Source organism: Rhincodon typus, chromosome 19 (genome assembly GCF_021869965.1).
Source record: "Rhincodon typus isolate 14 chromosome 19, sRhiTyp1.1, whole genome shotgun sequence".
NCBI classification, from domain to species: Eukaryota; Metazoa; Chordata; class Chondrichthyes; order Orectolobiformes; family Rhincodontidae; genus Rhincodon; species Rhincodon typus.
In genome coordinates this window covers 11086630-11103636 of record NC_063350.1, presented here as the reverse complement: position 1 = coordinate 11103636, position 17007 = coordinate 11086630, and the positions used below count along the sequence as shown (strand labels likewise).

Below are 17007 nucleotides of genomic sequence, written 5' to 3'. Positions count from 1 at the left end.
TTATCTGCTTTCCGGAGGGACAACTCTCTCCGTGACTCCCTTGTCCGCTCCACACTCCCCTCCAGCTCCACCACACCCGGCACTTTTCCCTGCAACCGCAGGAAGTGCTACACCTGCCCCCATACCTCCTCCCTCACCCCCATCCCAGGCCCCAAGAAGACTTTCCACATCAAGCAGATGTTCACCTGCACATCTGCCAATGTGGTATACTGCATCCGCTGTACCCGGTGTGGCTTCCTCTACATCGGGGAAACCAAGCGGAGACTCGGGGACCGCTTTGCAGAACACTTACGCTCGGTTCGCAACAAACAACTGCACCTCCCGGTCGCGAACCATTTCAACTCCCCCTCCCATTCCTCAGACGACATGTCCATCCTGGGCCTCCTGCAGTGCCACAACGATGCCACCCGAAGGTTGCAGGAACAGCAACTCATATTCCGCTTGGGAACCCTGCAGCCCAATGGTATCAATGTGGATTTCACAAGTTTCAAAATCTCCCCTCCCCCCACCGCATCCCAAAACCAGTCCAACTCGTCCCTGCCTCCCTAACCTGTTCTTCCTCCCACCTATCCCCTCCTCCCACCTCAAGCCGCACCTCCATCTCCTACCGACCAACCTCATCCCGCCCCCTTGACCTGTCCGTCCTCCCTGGACTGACCTATCCCCTTCCTAACTCCCTACCTACACTCACCTTTCCTGGCCCCATCCCCGCCTCTTCGACCTGTTTGTTTCCTCTCCACCTATCCTCTCCTCTATCCCTCTTCTATCCGCCTCCCACTCTCTCCCTATTTATTTCAAAACCCCCTTCCCCTCCCCCTTTTCTGATGAAGGGTCTAGGCCCGAAACGTCAGCCTCTCTGCTCCTATGATGCTGCTTGGCCTGCTGTGTTCATCCAGCCCTGCACCTTGTTGTCTCGGATTCTCCAGCATCTGCAGTTCCTACTATCTTTGGTTCTGTACAGTAGCATATGTACAAACAAGCAAACACTGGAGTTTGACTCTATGCAGCAAACAAATCCAAGGCACTTGCTACTTGTACAAGATTATATTTACATACATTTGAGGCACCGGGAAGCTATGATAACTGAACGGATCCCCATTCAACTTTGGCAGAAAGACCTTATATGGTGGTGAGTCAATACCAAACTAAAAACTGGTTTATTCTGGTATGTACATGATTACAAACAGAAACAAGAAGGCGCTATCAACTTAATAGTTAATCATTTAACACAAGAGTTATCATCAGAAAAGGTGGAAAAGGGATGTGCGCATCAAGTTTATTCCCTGAAACATTGTATTCTTTTGAGTTATTCACTTAAGCAGTAAAATGTATGCTGTGGGGTGGGGACGGGAAAAGATGATTAATTTGTTAATTTTCACTTTATGAGTGCTCCTCGCACAGAGCAAGGTGGGGTAACATATATTCCTGCTTGGTGTGATAGGGCTATATATTAGTCAATCATCTTTGTCCATTCTGAGCACTAGCCTCCAAAAGGAACTTTGTACAATTAATGCTTCAAAATGGTGACTGGGAGTGTGCATACACGTGGTAAGTCGGCGGGGCCGGGGGTGGCTGGGGGTGCAGGATAGCTGGTGGTGGTGACGAGAGATTCTAACTCAGCATTTTGCACTGTGGCTATCTGTATTGGCAATTATTTACATTCACAATGTTGAAGGCCCCTACTGTACCTAATATAGTTCTGAATCATCTGTGGATGTGCTCTATGAGCTGGCACAGTGTGCTGCTCAATTAAGTACACAAATTGGCTGAAGGGTCACTGGATCCGAAAAATTAACTCTGATATCTCTCCACAGGTGCTCCACAGACCTGCTGAGCTTTTCCAGCAATTTCCGTTTTTGTTTGTGACACAAAATTGCTGCTTGTTGCTACTGTGTCACAGTATGCAACACTCATTTGTATTCTGCCATCCTCACACATCTACCATATGTAACCGCTCCATGATATCCATCATCCAACTGCACTTTAGTCAGACCCTCTTTCTACTGCCCTCCACTTTGTCCTCTACAAGGTATCTCTGTAGCTTTTCATCTTTGATCAAATGGCTGAAACACTTTTTTCCCTCAAGAGTTATTTCTCCTCTGCAATTGCATGCACCTCTTCCTTTGTTTTATGGTCTGCATAAGGAATTTTAAGTATACATTCTGCCATCCATTGGGGTGGCACGGTGGCTCAATGGTTAGCACTGCTACCTCACAGCACCAGCGACCCAAGTTCGATTCCAGCCTCGGGCAACTGTCTATGTGGAGTCTGCACATTTTCCCCATGTCTCTGCGGGTTTCCTCCCATAATCCAAAGATGTGCAGGTTAGGATGATTGGCCATAGTGTCCAGGGATGTGTAGGCTAGGTGGATTAGCCATGGGAAACGCAGGGTTCCAGGGATAGGGTCTTGATGGGATGCTTTTCAGAGGGTTGGTGTGGACTCAATGGGCCAAATGGCCTGCTTCCACATTGTAAAGATTGTGTGATCTAAATTTCAAAGACCTCTGTTTTCCCCCACAGATAGAGTCATACAGCACAGAAACAGGCCCTTCGGTCCAACCAGTCTATGCTAAACATAATCCCAAACTAAACTAGTGCCACCTGCCTACTCCTGGCCCATATCTCTCCAAACCTTTCCGACTCATATACTTCACTGTAACTGTATCCATATCCACCATTTCCTCACAAAGTTCATTCCACATGCTAACCATCCTCTGTGTCTGTTATCCCCTCATGTCTTTTCAAAAACTCTCCCCTCTCACCTTAAAAATGGGACCCGAGTATTGAAATTCCCCCATCCTAGGGAAAAGACCACTACCATTAACTTTATTTGTATCCCTCATTATTTTATAAACTCCCATAAGATCGCCTCTCAACCTCTTACACTCCACTTAAAAAAAAAGTCCCAGCCTATCTTTATAACTCAGACCTTCCATACCTGGCAACATCCTGGTAAATCTCTTCTGAACCCTCTCCAGCTTAATAATATCCTTCCTATAACTGGGCAACCAGAACTGGACACAGTATTTCAGTATTCCAGAAGAGGCCTCACCAATGTCCTCCACAACCTCAACATGACTTCACAACTTCCATACTGAAAAGGACTGAGCAATGAAGGCAAGTGTACTAAATGCCTTTTTAACCACTCTGTCTACATGTGACACAAATTTCAAAGAATTATGTACCTGAACTCCTAGGTGCCTTTGTTCTGTAACACTACCAAAGGCACTACCATTTTAATTGTATAAGCCCTACCCTTGTTGTACAAAAATGCAGTACCTCACATTTATCCAAATTGAACTCCATTTGTCATTGTTTAGCTTTTGTTCACAAATTAACCAACACCAAACCAAAATGTTGAAAACAACCAAATCCCAAACTAAAATGGACTTGTGTTTCAGTATTGTTACCTCAAGCTGCCCCAAAGCCCTTTACATTCAATGAAATGCTTTATCAGAATGCCAGAAATTCTGTTGACTTTCTGGAGGTGTAAAGCGCAGGAGTAATTCATGCTCTGAACACTAAAGGAACTATAATTATGATAATTAGGATTGCCAAACAATTAGCAGAAGTGCGAGGGAGCTGATAAACAGCATAGGAGCATTTGACTGTATCAATCTCTCTTCTCAGTGTTCATAGTGAAATGCTGAGGACATCTTCAGTTTGTAGGGAGCGTTGCTGACATTTAAGGTCTGGGACCACAATTTCAGATGATTTTGTTTGGCCGGTAGAAGTGTGAGATGGCAGGACAGAGTGCCAACTACAATGGTGGTAGATAGGTCTAACAGTCAATGAAACAAGCAGGTCTTTCTGAAGCCACGGAGCATTTCAGCTATGAAGCGAGGCCGGATATGGTCAGAGATAGTAGGAACTGCCGATGCTGGAGAATCTGAGATAACAAGGAGTAGAGGTTGTTTTCTTTGGAGCATAGAAAGTTGAGGGAGAACCTGACAAGATGTAGAAGATTACAAGCAGCATGGACGTGTTAAATTGAAAGCAGCAGTTCCTCTTAATTTAAGCATCAATACAAGGGGACATAATTGTAAAGTGAAAGACAGGAGATTTATGAGGATGTGAGGGAAAGCTTTTTCACCAAGAGGGTGGTGGGGGTCTGGAATGCACTGCCTGGAACAGTAATTGGGGCGGGAAACCTCACAACTTCTACTTGGATGTGCAGTTGAAGCATAATAACATTCAGGAAATTTAGTGCAGGAGAGTGGGACAAGTATAGCTAGTAGTATATTTTGGCAGTACAGATCTGATGGGCTGAAGGATCTCTTCTTCACTATGTAATACTATGATTCTTAGATGTGAATCCACTGCTAAGGTTTTATTTTGCTACCCTTCTGTTCGTTTTAGCTTAAGTTAAATAACAACCTTTACGTTGCTTACCTACACAGGAAATTACAAACTCTCCAAAATACACAAACCCATCACAGAGATTTATGTAAGGACCACCACAAAAGATAAAATGCTTCATGTTTCTGGCATCTCCCAATGATTCCTTCTTGTGCAGGGATATCAATGAACAGCTGAGAGGGTGGGGAGAGTCAACTGCCAGCAGTTGTGGTACCAGCAGCACAGGTAGAAGGAGGGATAAAATATAGCAGGAAACATGGTGTAAGAGGGAGGGCTTTAGATTTCTGGGACATTGGCATAAGTCTGTGGGAGAGATAGATCCTATAAAAGCCAAAATGGTTGCATCTAAACAGAGCTGGGACCAATTTCCTTACAGGGTGATTGCTATTTGGAGGATTTGAACTAAGTTGGCAGGGGCATGGGAACGAAGAAGTAATAATAGAGAGAAATACCAAGGCGTGTAAAATACAAATAGAGATATAATGTTATACTCCAAAAAAGAACTGTTTTTAAACAGATTTTTTAAAAATTCATTTGTGGGATTTTGAACGTCACTGGCTGGCCAGCCAGCATTTATTGCCTGTCCGTAGTTGCCCTTGAGAAGGTGGCAGTGAGCTGCCTTTTTGAACTGCTGCAGTCCACCTGCTGTAGATTGACCCACAATGCCATTAGGGAGAGAATACCAGCATTTTGACCCAGCGACAGCGAGGGAACGGCAATATATTCAAAAAATTTTCTGAAGGAGAGTCCCGACCCAAAACGTCAACTTTCCTGCTCCTCTGATGCTGCCCGGCCCGCTGTGTTCCTCCAGCTCCATACTGCGTTATCTCTGACTCTAGCATCGGCAGTTCTTACTATCTCTCCATTCTCACAGTCTGTTTTAAAAAACTGCAATATAGATTCTCAGTCTGGTTTCAAAAACACATTTGTTGAGTGTACTGTATCCTACAGTGATTCAGTATCAATGCAGCACTCAACAGATATTGCTGCTGATTTCCTTTTTCGAATTTCTTCCAATATTTTCACTAAGGAGAACGCCACATCTACCGGCTCACCGAGAGCGAGAATCCGCTTTTTACTATACTTATGCTCTTTTTAGCTTAAGCTTAAAGTCAACATTTACCTTGCTTACCCACACAAGAAATTATAAACTCTCCCGCATTTGGAACCCACCACAGAAACTGGCATCAGAAAAATAAAGTTTCACAATCCTGGCATCTCCAATGATGGAAACTTCAAAACACCAGGCTTCATTTTTGCTTTCTTTTTTCAATCCTTTGTTTGCCTATATATCCTCTACCTTCATAGCTGTACTCAACGCTAATGATGCAAAATGGCAATCTGACCTTGTTTGGCCTAGCCAATTCAACTGTCCAATTAGAGTTTGAAATTACTTCATATCAGTTTTCCAAGCTATTGTACCTCTTTTGTGAAGCCTAAATCTGACAAATATCAATGGAGCTAACATTTTCTAAATAAGACTGCTGATGTAAAGTGACACTTAATCCATTATAAATGATTTCCAAACCAATGTACTTCAAAGCCTAAGAAGCCTAAGTTCTAGTTTTGAATTCTGCTTTATGCCCATTTATGACAATGTTTTCAAATTTAATGCTATAACACCACAAATAAAAATCTACATGCATCATAAATTTGCCTGAAAACTGCCCTTCCTGATACCAATAAAACATGGCAGGGTCTCCTTTTAACTGAAGCCAACCCAACTTTAATATGACAGAACATACTGTACACTTTCATTCATCTTCCATGCTGACCCCACTGCATTTGGTGTCCCTGTTGGATGATGAAGACACATTTCCTTCTGAAGATGGTCTTCCTGCAGAAATGCAACTTTAATATTAGTTGATCTATCCTGCTCCCTGGTCAACATCTGTCTCGGGCTTACTGCAGTGTTCCAGAGAAGAAAAACTCAGTTGGCCAAGGAGAAAGTAGCCCAGTAAAGGTAAAATACTGCCTTTACTGGGGATCTGAATATAAAAAAAAAACAGAAAGCACTGGAGAATCTCAGCAGGTCTGCAAGTATCAGACTCAAACCATTATTTCTATTTCTCTCTCCTCAGATGTTGCCAGACCTGCTGAGTTTCTCCAGCACTTTCTGTACTTATTAAAGTAGCCCAGCATCTTATTCTGTGGCAAATCTAGATTGCTGATTAAGAATCTAATGATGACCATGAAACCATTGTCAATTTTTGGGAAAACCTACCAAGTGCACCAATGTCCTTTAGGGAAGGAAACTACCATCCTTACATATGTCTGGCCTACATAGGACTTCAGACCCACAGCAATGTGGTTGATATTTAACTGCTCTCCAGGATGGGTAATTAGGGATGGACAATAAATGCTGGCCTAGCCAGTGACACCTACATTCCATGAATGAATGAATGAATAAAAATAGGGCAGAGGCTGTCATGCCAGACTGGGGCACCTGGGAAAAAAAAGCTAGGCCAAGGTTTCCTCAGGGTTGAAAAGTACACCATCATGGTAAAGAGTTGACCATCATGGCACAATTCATCAGCTTACAAGATGCTAAAAAGGCTACAGACATCCAATACCTATACTTTGTCTGCAAAATTGCCCTGAGCTTCCAGTTGGCTGCCACTTTAACACACCACTCTGCTCCCTGGCCAACATCTCTGTCTCGGGCTTACTGCAGTGTTCCAGCGAAGAACATTTCCCACTTGGGGACCTACAGCCTTCAGGACACCATATCAAGTTCAATCATTTTGGGGCCTGAGCACCTTCTCCCATGTTCTTTACCTCAACCCTCACAGACCAGGCCTTGGTGTCAACATGGGGTACTACCACAAACCACCCCATTATCAGCCAGTAATGGTCTCCATTAGCAGATACTGATTTCCCACAGACATTCCTTTATCTGCCCAATTTCTTTTTACTGAAGGTCACTGGACCCAAAACATTAACTCTGCTTTCTCTCCACAGATACTACCAGACCTGCTGAGCTTTCCCAACACTTTCTGGGTTTTCTTTTGTTACTTGAAACGCTTTTTTGCTAATGAGGCTCAAAGGAAAAGTCTTAAAGGAGGGTATTAAACGTGTTCGACAACAGCTTCCCCACAATACCTGTTCGGTTCCACGAAACCAGAAACAGTCCAACCCTCTGCGGCCACCGTCGCGGAAACTTCGGGACTGGAACCGTGTGGTGCACCACGGTCCCTGTAGTCCAGGTGGTGCGGAGCGAGGACTACAGCGGCCGTGGTGCAGTGCGCGTGGCGTCACATCCGTTTCCGTTATTCCTTTTACCCCTCTCGCCCGCCGCCGCCGGGCTGGTGGTTGGGACAATGGCTGCCTCCTTGCTCTTGGTGCTGGTTGTGGCTGTGACAGTCAGGGCTGTGTTGTTCCGCTCTTCGCTGGTGGATTTTATCTCAGAGCGAGTGGAAGTGGTCTCCCCTCTGAATTCTTGGAAGCGAGGTATCTGTTTTGTGTATGTTTTATCATTCGTTTCCCCCGTGTAGCTGTCCCCCTTTCTTGTCAGTGTGGATTGGGCTCTGGGGCTTCTGATTGTCACTTCATTCTAATTCCCCCATTCGTGACCAACACTGCTATCCATTTTTAAATGTTTAATGTTTAATGCTTAATTCATATGTGTAGCACACAAAAATGCACATTCCAATGCTGTTGCTAGGATCTCAGGAAAGTTTAACTACGACAATGAAATTTATTGCTGAGATCTTGCATTTAAACAGCTCTGCATCTCGTCTTTCCAAAACCTTTCCCCATACAAATGCTAGCCACAGATATGTAGTGGCACCTCTGTAAGCAGATGCAGCAGTTATTTTTGTTTTGCAAGACTTACTGGTCAGCAGTGAGCTGCAGGATCAAACTTTTTATTTTTTATTGTGTTCTCTCTTTTTAAAAAAAATTCAGTCATACCTTTCATACCATTTGGGGTGGTACAAGGCACTTTACTGCAGGTGAAGTTCTTTTCATTTGTGGTCATAGAGATGTACAGCATGGCGACAGACCGTTCGGTCCAACTCATCCATGCAACCAGACATTCCAAATTTAGTCCCATTTGCCAGCATTTGGCCTGTATCCCTCGAAACCTTTCATATTCACACACCCATTTGGCCTTTTAAATATTGTAATTGTACCTGTTTCCACCACCACCCCTGTCTGCTTATTCCATACATGCAACATCTATGTATGAAAAAGTTGCCCCTTAGGTCCCTTTTAAATTATTCCTCACTCATCATTAACCTATGCACTCTAGTTTTGGACTCCCCTACCCTGGGGAAGAGACCTGGCCTATTCACCCTATTCATGCTCTTCATGATTTTATAAACTTGGATAATGTCACCTCTTAGTCTCCGATACTCCAGGAAAAATAGCCCCAGCCTATTCAGTTTCTCCCTATTATTCAAACCCTCCAGCCCTGGCATCATCCTGGTAAATCCTTTCTGAACCCTTTCAAGTTACACAACATCTTTCCTACAGCAGGGAGACCCAGAATTGAATACAAGATTCCAAAAGTAGCCTAACCAATGTCCTGTGCAGCCGTAACATGACCTCCCAACTCCTATACTCGATGCACTCAAGTCACCGTTGTAATACAAGAAAAGCGGCAGCCAATTTGTACATAGCAAATTCCCACAAACAGCAGTGTAAAGACCAGAATTTCTGTTTTGTAATATTGATGAAGAGATAAATGTAGGCCAGAATATCAGTGAGAATCTTGCCGCCACCTCTTTGAAAAATGACTTTGGATCCTTAAAGTACATCTGAGAGAGTATGCCAAGTCTTCATTTAATATCTTATCTAGCCAATTCCATCTCTGACATTGCAGCACTCCCTCAATACTACGCTGGATGATCAGCCTGCAGTTTTCAGCTCCAGTTTTAGTGTGGGACTTGAATCCATGGCAGTTTGAGTCAGAGGTAGATTTACTCATTAGGACTCTGGATGAATCACAGAAACAGGCAAATCATTTACATCTCATATGAAGGATAACCCTGACATTGCAGTGCATCAAGTGTACTTTACCTGACGAGCATGGATATGTGCTCAGGTTCTATGTTGTGTGTGCCTTGAGCCCATGTCAACTACCAAGCCCTTCAACTTTAGAACTTTTTCAGACAGTTACTAATCCTACTTTTGACTTGTTTCTGGCAAGAGCAATTTTGAGCTGTTTAACACTTAGATGATATATTTATGGTTGGTTGTGTTGGAAGCAGTTTAACTTAAGTTATTGGGCTGTCAATAGTTTCATAAAGAATAATCATGATTAATCCTTTTATCTGTTAATCTTAGTTTTAACCATGTATTTAAATGTTTATTTACCAATTTTACTTTCCAAACAGCACTATTAAATATCTTGATGTCTTGTTTTGGTAACTGTGTCAAGATGCCTACCAGTAATGGGGGAATATGGCTGACTGAAATTGGATAAATTAGTGTAGGCAGCATTGGTGGTTATATGTTTTAGAATTGACAGCATAATTCAGACACATCAAAAAATCCTATTGGAAACCTGAAGGAAGAGAATTGCTTCCATCCCAGCCTTTGGTCACACAGTCACGACTCTAAAATTTCTGGATCCCTTTTGCTTTCAATTTTCCCATTCACTAGATGATTTGGGTGTGAATGTAGGAGGAATGGTTTGTAAGTTTGCAAATGACATCAAAATTGGTGGTGTAGAGGATAGTGAAGAAGGTTATTGAAGGGTACAATGGGACCTTGATCAGATAGGCCGAGGAGTGTCAGATGGCGTTTAATTTAGACAAATGTGAGGTGTTCCATTTTTGTAAGGCAAATCAGGGCATGACTTAGACACTTAATCCTCGAGTCCTGGGGAGTCAAAGCGTCATACAGCATGGAAACTGACCCTTCGGTCCAACCAGCCCATGCCAACAATAATCCCAAACAAAACCAATCCCACCTGACTGCGCTTGGCCCATATCCCTCCAAACATTTCTATTTGTTACTTATCTAAATGTCTTTTAAATGTTTTAACTGTGGTCACATCCACCACTTCCTCTAGAAGTTCATTCCACACACGAACCATTCTCTATGTTAAAAAAAAAAAATTGCCCCTCGTGTTTTTTTTTAAATCTTTTTCCTCTTACCTTAAAAGTATGCCCCCTAGTTTTGAAATCCCCGACCCTAGGGAAAAGACACCTGCTATTCACTATGCCCCTCATTATTTTATAAATCTCTATAAGGTCACCTCTGAACCTACGGTCTAGTGAAAAAAGTCCCAGTCTATCCAGCCTCTCCTTATAACTCAAGTCTTCCATATCCGGCAACATCCTGGTAAATCTCTTCTGAACCCTGTCCAGCTTGGTAATATCTTTCCTATAACAGGGTGACCAGAACTGGACACAGTACCCCAGAAGAGACCTCACCAATGTCCTATACATCCTCAACATAAAGTCTCAATTCCTACGTTCCAAGGTCTGAGTAATGGAGTGTTGCTGAATAAAGAGACCTTGGAGTGCAGGTTCATGCCTCCTTAAAGGTGGAGTTACAGGTAGACAGGGTAGTGAAGAAGACATTTGGTATGCTTGTTTTTATTGGTCAGTGCATTGAGTGTAGGAGTTGGGATGTCATGTTGCAGCTGTACAGGACATTGGTTAGGCCACTTTTGTAATTGCGTTCAATTCTGGTCTCCCTACTCTAGGAAAGATGTTGTTAAACTTGAAAGGGTGCAGAAAAGATTGAAAAGGATGTGGCCAGGTTTGGAGGGTTTGAGTTCTAGGGAGAGGCTGAATGGGCTGGGATATTTTCTGTGGAGCATCGGAGGTTGAGGGGTGACCTTATAGAGGTTTATAAAATCATGAGCATGGATAGGGTGAATAGCCAAAATCTCGTTCCCAGAGTAGGGGACTCAAAACTAGAGGGCATTGATTCAAGGTGAAAGGGGAAAGACATAAAAGGGACCTAAGGGGCAACATTTACACATGTGGTGGTGCATGAATGGAATGAGCTGCTGGAGGAAGTGGGGAGGCGGGTACAATTACAACATTTAAAAGGCATCTGGATGGGTACATGAATAGGAAGGGTTTAGAGGGATATGGGCTAAATGCTGGCAAATGGGACTAGATTAATTTAGAATATCTGGTCAGCATGGACTAGTTGGACCAAAGGGTCTGTTTTCTTCCAACTCTGAGTACTAATTCCGCTGTGTGGTTCTTGTCACTCATGCATGATTTTAAATTTATCTGCATTGAACTATACCTGTGCATTTCATTAAACAATGGTCTTCTGGTCATTGTCCTCCTCTTCCATCACTAAATTTGAGGTTATTTGTAAAGTTTGCAATAGAGGCTTTTTATGGTGTATAATATTTACTTTGCTATTTAGACTAGAAAAGTCCAATTTTTAGCAATTACCATGAAATAATTCTTGCAATTAAAAGTTTCCCTAAAATGATAAATAAAGGAAATGAAGTTCTCGGTTGAACATTACATCTGATAACAAGGAGTACTAAAGTTGTGTGACAGTTAAAATGTGTGTCTCCTTTCAATATTTGGGTCCAATTTATTATATACCATATCTAAATTATGCATTTTATCTACGGGAGAAAGTGGGGGGAGAAACAATTTTTCTTGAATCTGAAATTTGATTTGTGTATCTAGCCTATGTACTGGATATGGTTGAAGAAACTAGCCTGTATTGTGGAGATTTTATTCTCCCCTCTTACCAGCTCTCTTCATTGCAGATAACTGGATTCTCTGGGTCTACTTAGCAAAGTTTGGGGCATGATAATGAAGTGGGCTAATTCCAGGTAAATGGTGTGTTCAGGGATTTCCATCTCCAAGCAAGAAGTAGTTGCTGTTTTATGGTGGGATTTACTTGATCTTTACATTAAGTCTCTTTCCTGACACAAAGGCACTTTGGAAGATTTCTAATCAGCTTTGAAACTGTACAAAAGCCTACAGCCACAAAATATTAGAAATTTTTAATAAATTTATCTGGAGGCATTGCTTTGAAATTAATTCCTTTTCCATTTCCTTTTCTAGTTCCATATTTTGCACCGTGTACTGTAATTTTGCAGTACTGTAATGTTTGTTTCTTTTTATGTTTTAGTTGTAGAAGGGCTTGCTTTGTTGGATCTAGGAGTGTCGCCGTATTCTGGAAATGTGTTCCATGAAGTAAGTATCATACTACCAGCAGTGTGTTTCTGGTCACCTCAGTTAATTGTATATCACAGGATTCAACGTCAATCTATTGATAGCTAAATGAGTAGCAGAGGTAGAACAGGAGGAGTGCAGCACTTAAGTGTCTTCGTGAATGTTTTCTGATCTTCCAGTACGCACATGGAGTGCTTCTTCCTGTTGATAAGGCCTTTTCTACACAGGCCTTCTCCAAATTTAGCAAATGCACGTGTTCATAATGTATTGGAGAGTCCGTTTTTAAGCGTTCATTTCATTAATAATGAAATGGCTTTTACTGAGTACCAAAGAAAGCCTTATATTTATCAAGTGCTCTTTATGACCTTGAGATGAGCAAAGGCATTTTACCTGTTAAGAACTTTTGAAATGTAGTTACTTAATGTAGGAAGCACAGCAGCCAATTTGCACTCAACAACCTCCCGCAAACGGCAGTGTGAAAATGACCCGATAACTTCTTATCAGTTGAGAAATAATTCTTGTCCAGAGCACCAGGTAGCTCCCCTGCTACTCTTTGACTATTGCCACAGGATCTTCAATTGCATCTGAGCAGGCAGGTGGGGATGTGTCTTGTTTAAAAATTGACACCTCCAAAAGCGCAGCCACTCCAAAGTCCTGTCGGGACTATGTGCACTAGGCTGGCACGATGGCTCAGTTGTTAGCACTGCTGCCTCACAGCACCAGGAACCCGGGTTCTGTTCCACCCTCAGTCTGTGAGGAATTTGCATTTTCTCCCCCTGTCTGCATGGATTTCCTCAAGATGCTCCAGTTTCCCTCCACTGTCCAAAACTGTACAGTTTAGGAGGATTGGCCATGCTAAATTGCCCGTATGTTTAGGTGGATTAGCCGTGGGAAATGCAGGGTTACAGCGATAACGTAGTGGGTGGATCTGGGTGGGATGCTCTTTGGATGATCAGTGTGAACCCGATGGGCGGAATGGTCTGCATCCACATTGTAGGGATTCTATGATTTGCCTAAGTGTCTAGAGTGGGACTTGAAGTCGCATTGTTCTGACTAAGGCAAGGATGCATCCCACTAAGCCAATGATCTTTATTGTGCTTTTCAGTTTTTTTTCGAACATTGAACTATATCATAAGTGTGCTGGGATTGGAAGAGATGTTATACTGAATGTACAGTTAAACTTTGGTGTTTTTAATTATATAACATATCTTATTGATGACCCCGTAGTGGGCCAGATCACTCATAAATACACTGCAGGTATGTAACTGAGCTATGTAAGCACAAAACCAAGCTCAACATCACTATTTGCTGAACTCAGCTAAGATATTGGAAAAATGGAAAGTATCTTTATATCGTTGGTCAGTTGGGGAGAACACAAATCAACTAAATTCCTGATCATTATCCAGTGTTCTTTGCTGAAGCATGCTATTAAAGCTTATTGAATCGCTCCACAGTCAAAGAATTGCTAATGCTCAATGGAGGTTTCCATCTTAATAATAGCCACTGAATGAATTATCAGTCAGCAGCAGGCATTTGCAGACCAAATATCTCTTAAACTTTAACATGGTAGCTCGTTCTTCATTTCAGGCAGAGCCTGACCAACTTGCAGCAATGAAATTGATTCCTTGCAGTGGTTTTTACACAGATGCTTGTTTAACTCATGGAAGATCAGTACACTGCAAAAATCCTTACCCCTGTCATCCTGCTGGCCTTTCTGGCACGTCTGCATTCATGCTATTTGGCTGCAAAAGAAGGAAGTTAGCCATGTAAAAGTTGGGAAAGGTCACTGTGGTGTTTGTCTTCCATGATTCACATTAAGCAGCTATTATTGAAAAAGAAAAAGCACCTTCCAAGTCAAACAGCCCAAGAGATCTGATACTTTAGTAAATTTGGGTCCTCACTTTGTCACTTAAACTACAGTAGAGATGTTTGTTTCAGTAGGAATTGCCCTAAAAGCTTACTTGTCTGTCAGTTATGTGACTCTGTTGTCCTTGTATAAAGATAGTGGAAATTGGAAATGCAAACCTAAAATTCTGTAAGACTATTCCTCTAAATGTTGCTGTCTATTGCTACATCCTGTTTATTTGGTGAAAATCTATATTGGCAAAGCAGGCTTGAGGGGCCAAATGGACTGCTCCTCTTCCTATTTCTTACAGTCTAATTGTATATGTTAACTTGTGCTCTTATTGTTTTATTTTACAGACACCTCTTATATTATACCTCTTTCATTTCCTTATCGATTATGCAGAGTTTGTCTTTATGGTAAGTAATATTGTTGAAAACTACATTTTTAAAATAACATCCAAATTTTTGTGTAGATTTTTGACACTGAATGAATTTTGTTTCCACAGGCAATGGATGTTATAACTGCAGTTGCACTGTATATTGTTGCTGATGATTTCAACAAAGTTGTGGTAAGAAAATTGTAATTAAAGGCAGAATTGTGACAATGCAAGACTCTCGTGATGATTCTCTACAAAGGCCAAAGCCCTTCTTATTCACAGCTGTTGCATATATTTCTTCACAGTAGAAAAGTCCCATATTTAAGTAGCGACATAGGTTCCTACCCTAATCAATCAGTGATTATCCAGCATTTTTTAATGCCAGAAAGCTTTGAAAAATCATCAGCATGTTATGAAAACAAAACCGTTTTGAAATGAATAAATTATGATGCCACCATGTGCAAATTAACAGTTCCTGGCTTTGGTTTCGAAGTATGTTGATCCAAGCAGGAGCTTTCCTTACAAACTAGGATGTGTCCTAACAAGAGATGTTTGTCCTACAATAAGGGATGAGAATGCTCACCAGGGTTGCGTCAGTCAATTTTGGATTATAGCATTTATGTAACCAAGATTAAGTGATTTCAAAGCAGTCTGCATATCTGTTTAAACAAATGTATCATCTGTGAGCTCTGGTGGTTTACTGCCTAAAGTTATACAGATGAGTAAGATACTAAGCCTTTATGATTTCAACTGGGAATAATGTGTACAACAAATGTCACATTTTGGCCTAGGGAAATGAAAACTCCTAAGTTTCCAACTGCTTTCAAGTGGCATCCGCTGAGAAATAAATGTAGATTTGTATACTGGATGAAAATAGAATTGAGCTCAACAATGATGCCCAGTATGCTCAAATATCCAGCATCTTCAAGGCACAAGTCAGGAGTGTGATGGAATATTCCCCATTTGCCTGGAGGGGTGCAGCTCCAACAACACTCAAGAAGATTGACACCATCTAGGACAAAGCAGCCTACTTGATTGGCACCACTCCATTCTCCTCACCACTGACGCTCAGTAGCAGCAACATGTACTATCTACAAGATGCACGGCAGAAATTCACCAAAGATCCTCAGACAGCATCTTCCAAACCCATGACCACTCTCCTCTAGAAGGACAAGGGCAGCAGATGCATGGGAACATCACCTGAAAGTTCCCCTCCAAGCCTCTCACCATCCTGTCTTGGAAATCTATCGCCGTTACTTCACTGTTGATAGGTCAAAATCCTGGAATCCCCTCCCTAATGGCATTGTGGGTCAACTGATCACAGGTGGATGGCAGTGGTTCAAGAAGATAACCTACCATTGCCAGGGACAGGCAATAAATGCTGGCCAGCCAGCAATGCTCACATTGCACGAATGAAAGAGAAAAAAGCTCAGCAATGCACATGACTGTGTTGTACTAATGAACAGCGTAGTCACCATGGCAGCTTACCAGAGGGTTGATGGAATTCCACTCCAGTTTTCAGAAAACAAGGTAGCAAAAATGGGGAATGAGAAGAGATGGGGAGGCTGCAAAGGCATGGGGAGAGAGAGGGAGGTTACAAAAAGAATGGGAAGAGAGAAGGAGAATATGAGATGGTTAAGAAGAAAGAAGAAGGATAAAAAGGGGTGAACTGTTAATAAAAGAACACCTAACTAACTAATATTCAATAGCATGACCATCACTGAATCCCCTGCTATTGAGATTCTGGAGCTTACCAGAAAATGAACTGGACCAATCAAACTAATACTGTATGGGTAGAAGAGCAGGTCAGTGATTAGGAATTCTGCAGTGAGTAACCCCTCTCTTGCCTTCCTAAAGCCTGTCTAGCATCTACGAGACACTATTCAAAAGTGTGATGAAATAGTCTTCATTTGCTTGGATAAGTTTGGCCAAAGTGAACTTAAAAAAAGTACTGTGACGTATAGGAAATTAATGCTTTCCTTTTGTGTTATGACTTTACATTTAGTGGAGCAATTGCTTGTTAATTCTTCTAATTCTGTCTCTGTATGAGAATAAATACCCAACCTGTCAACACAAGTCCAAAAGTAAAATTATCGTCTAATGAATGAGTTAATGAGAATGAGGAAATAGCCCCCGAAAATCAAAAAGTAACCCTTGAGAAAATGTCAAGCAGAATTTGAGCTTAAAACATTATTTTGTGCCTTGTAACAAAACATTATATCTTTAGTTTTGAAAATTGCACATTTCACGTTGCATACTGTGAGACCTGCAGCTTGAGAGAACAGAATTTAGAGATATTCTAAACTAAATGTGT

General features: G+C 42.0%; 1 protein-coding gene and 1 long non-coding RNA gene across 2 annotated transcripts in view; one reads left to right on the top strand and one right to left on the bottom strand.

The window, feature by feature from the left end:
- Positions 1-7542, bottom strand: part of LOC125485421 — a 48673-nt gene extending 41131 nt beyond the window's left edge. Inside the window, exon 1 of the long non-coding RNA XR_007264148.1 lies at positions 7463-7542. This is a non-coding gene — a long non-coding RNA (uncharacterized LOC125485421). The remainder of the gene's footprint in view (positions 1-7462) is intronic.
- Positions 7543-7584: 42 nt separating this feature from the next.
- Positions 7585-17007, top strand: part of pigu (phosphatidylinositol glycan anchor biosynthesis, class U) — a 30594-nt gene continuing 21171 nt past the window's right edge. Inside the window, exons 1-4 of the mRNA XM_048608273.1 lie at positions 7585-7810; positions 12428-12492; positions 14674-14733; positions 14823-14885. Coding sequence (XP_048464230.1) covers positions 7681-7810; positions 12428-12492; positions 14674-14733; positions 14823-14885 — 318 coding nt within the window. The 5' untranslated portion in view covers positions 7585-7680. The remainder of the gene's footprint in view (positions 7811-12427; positions 12493-14673; positions 14734-14822; positions 14886-17007) is intronic.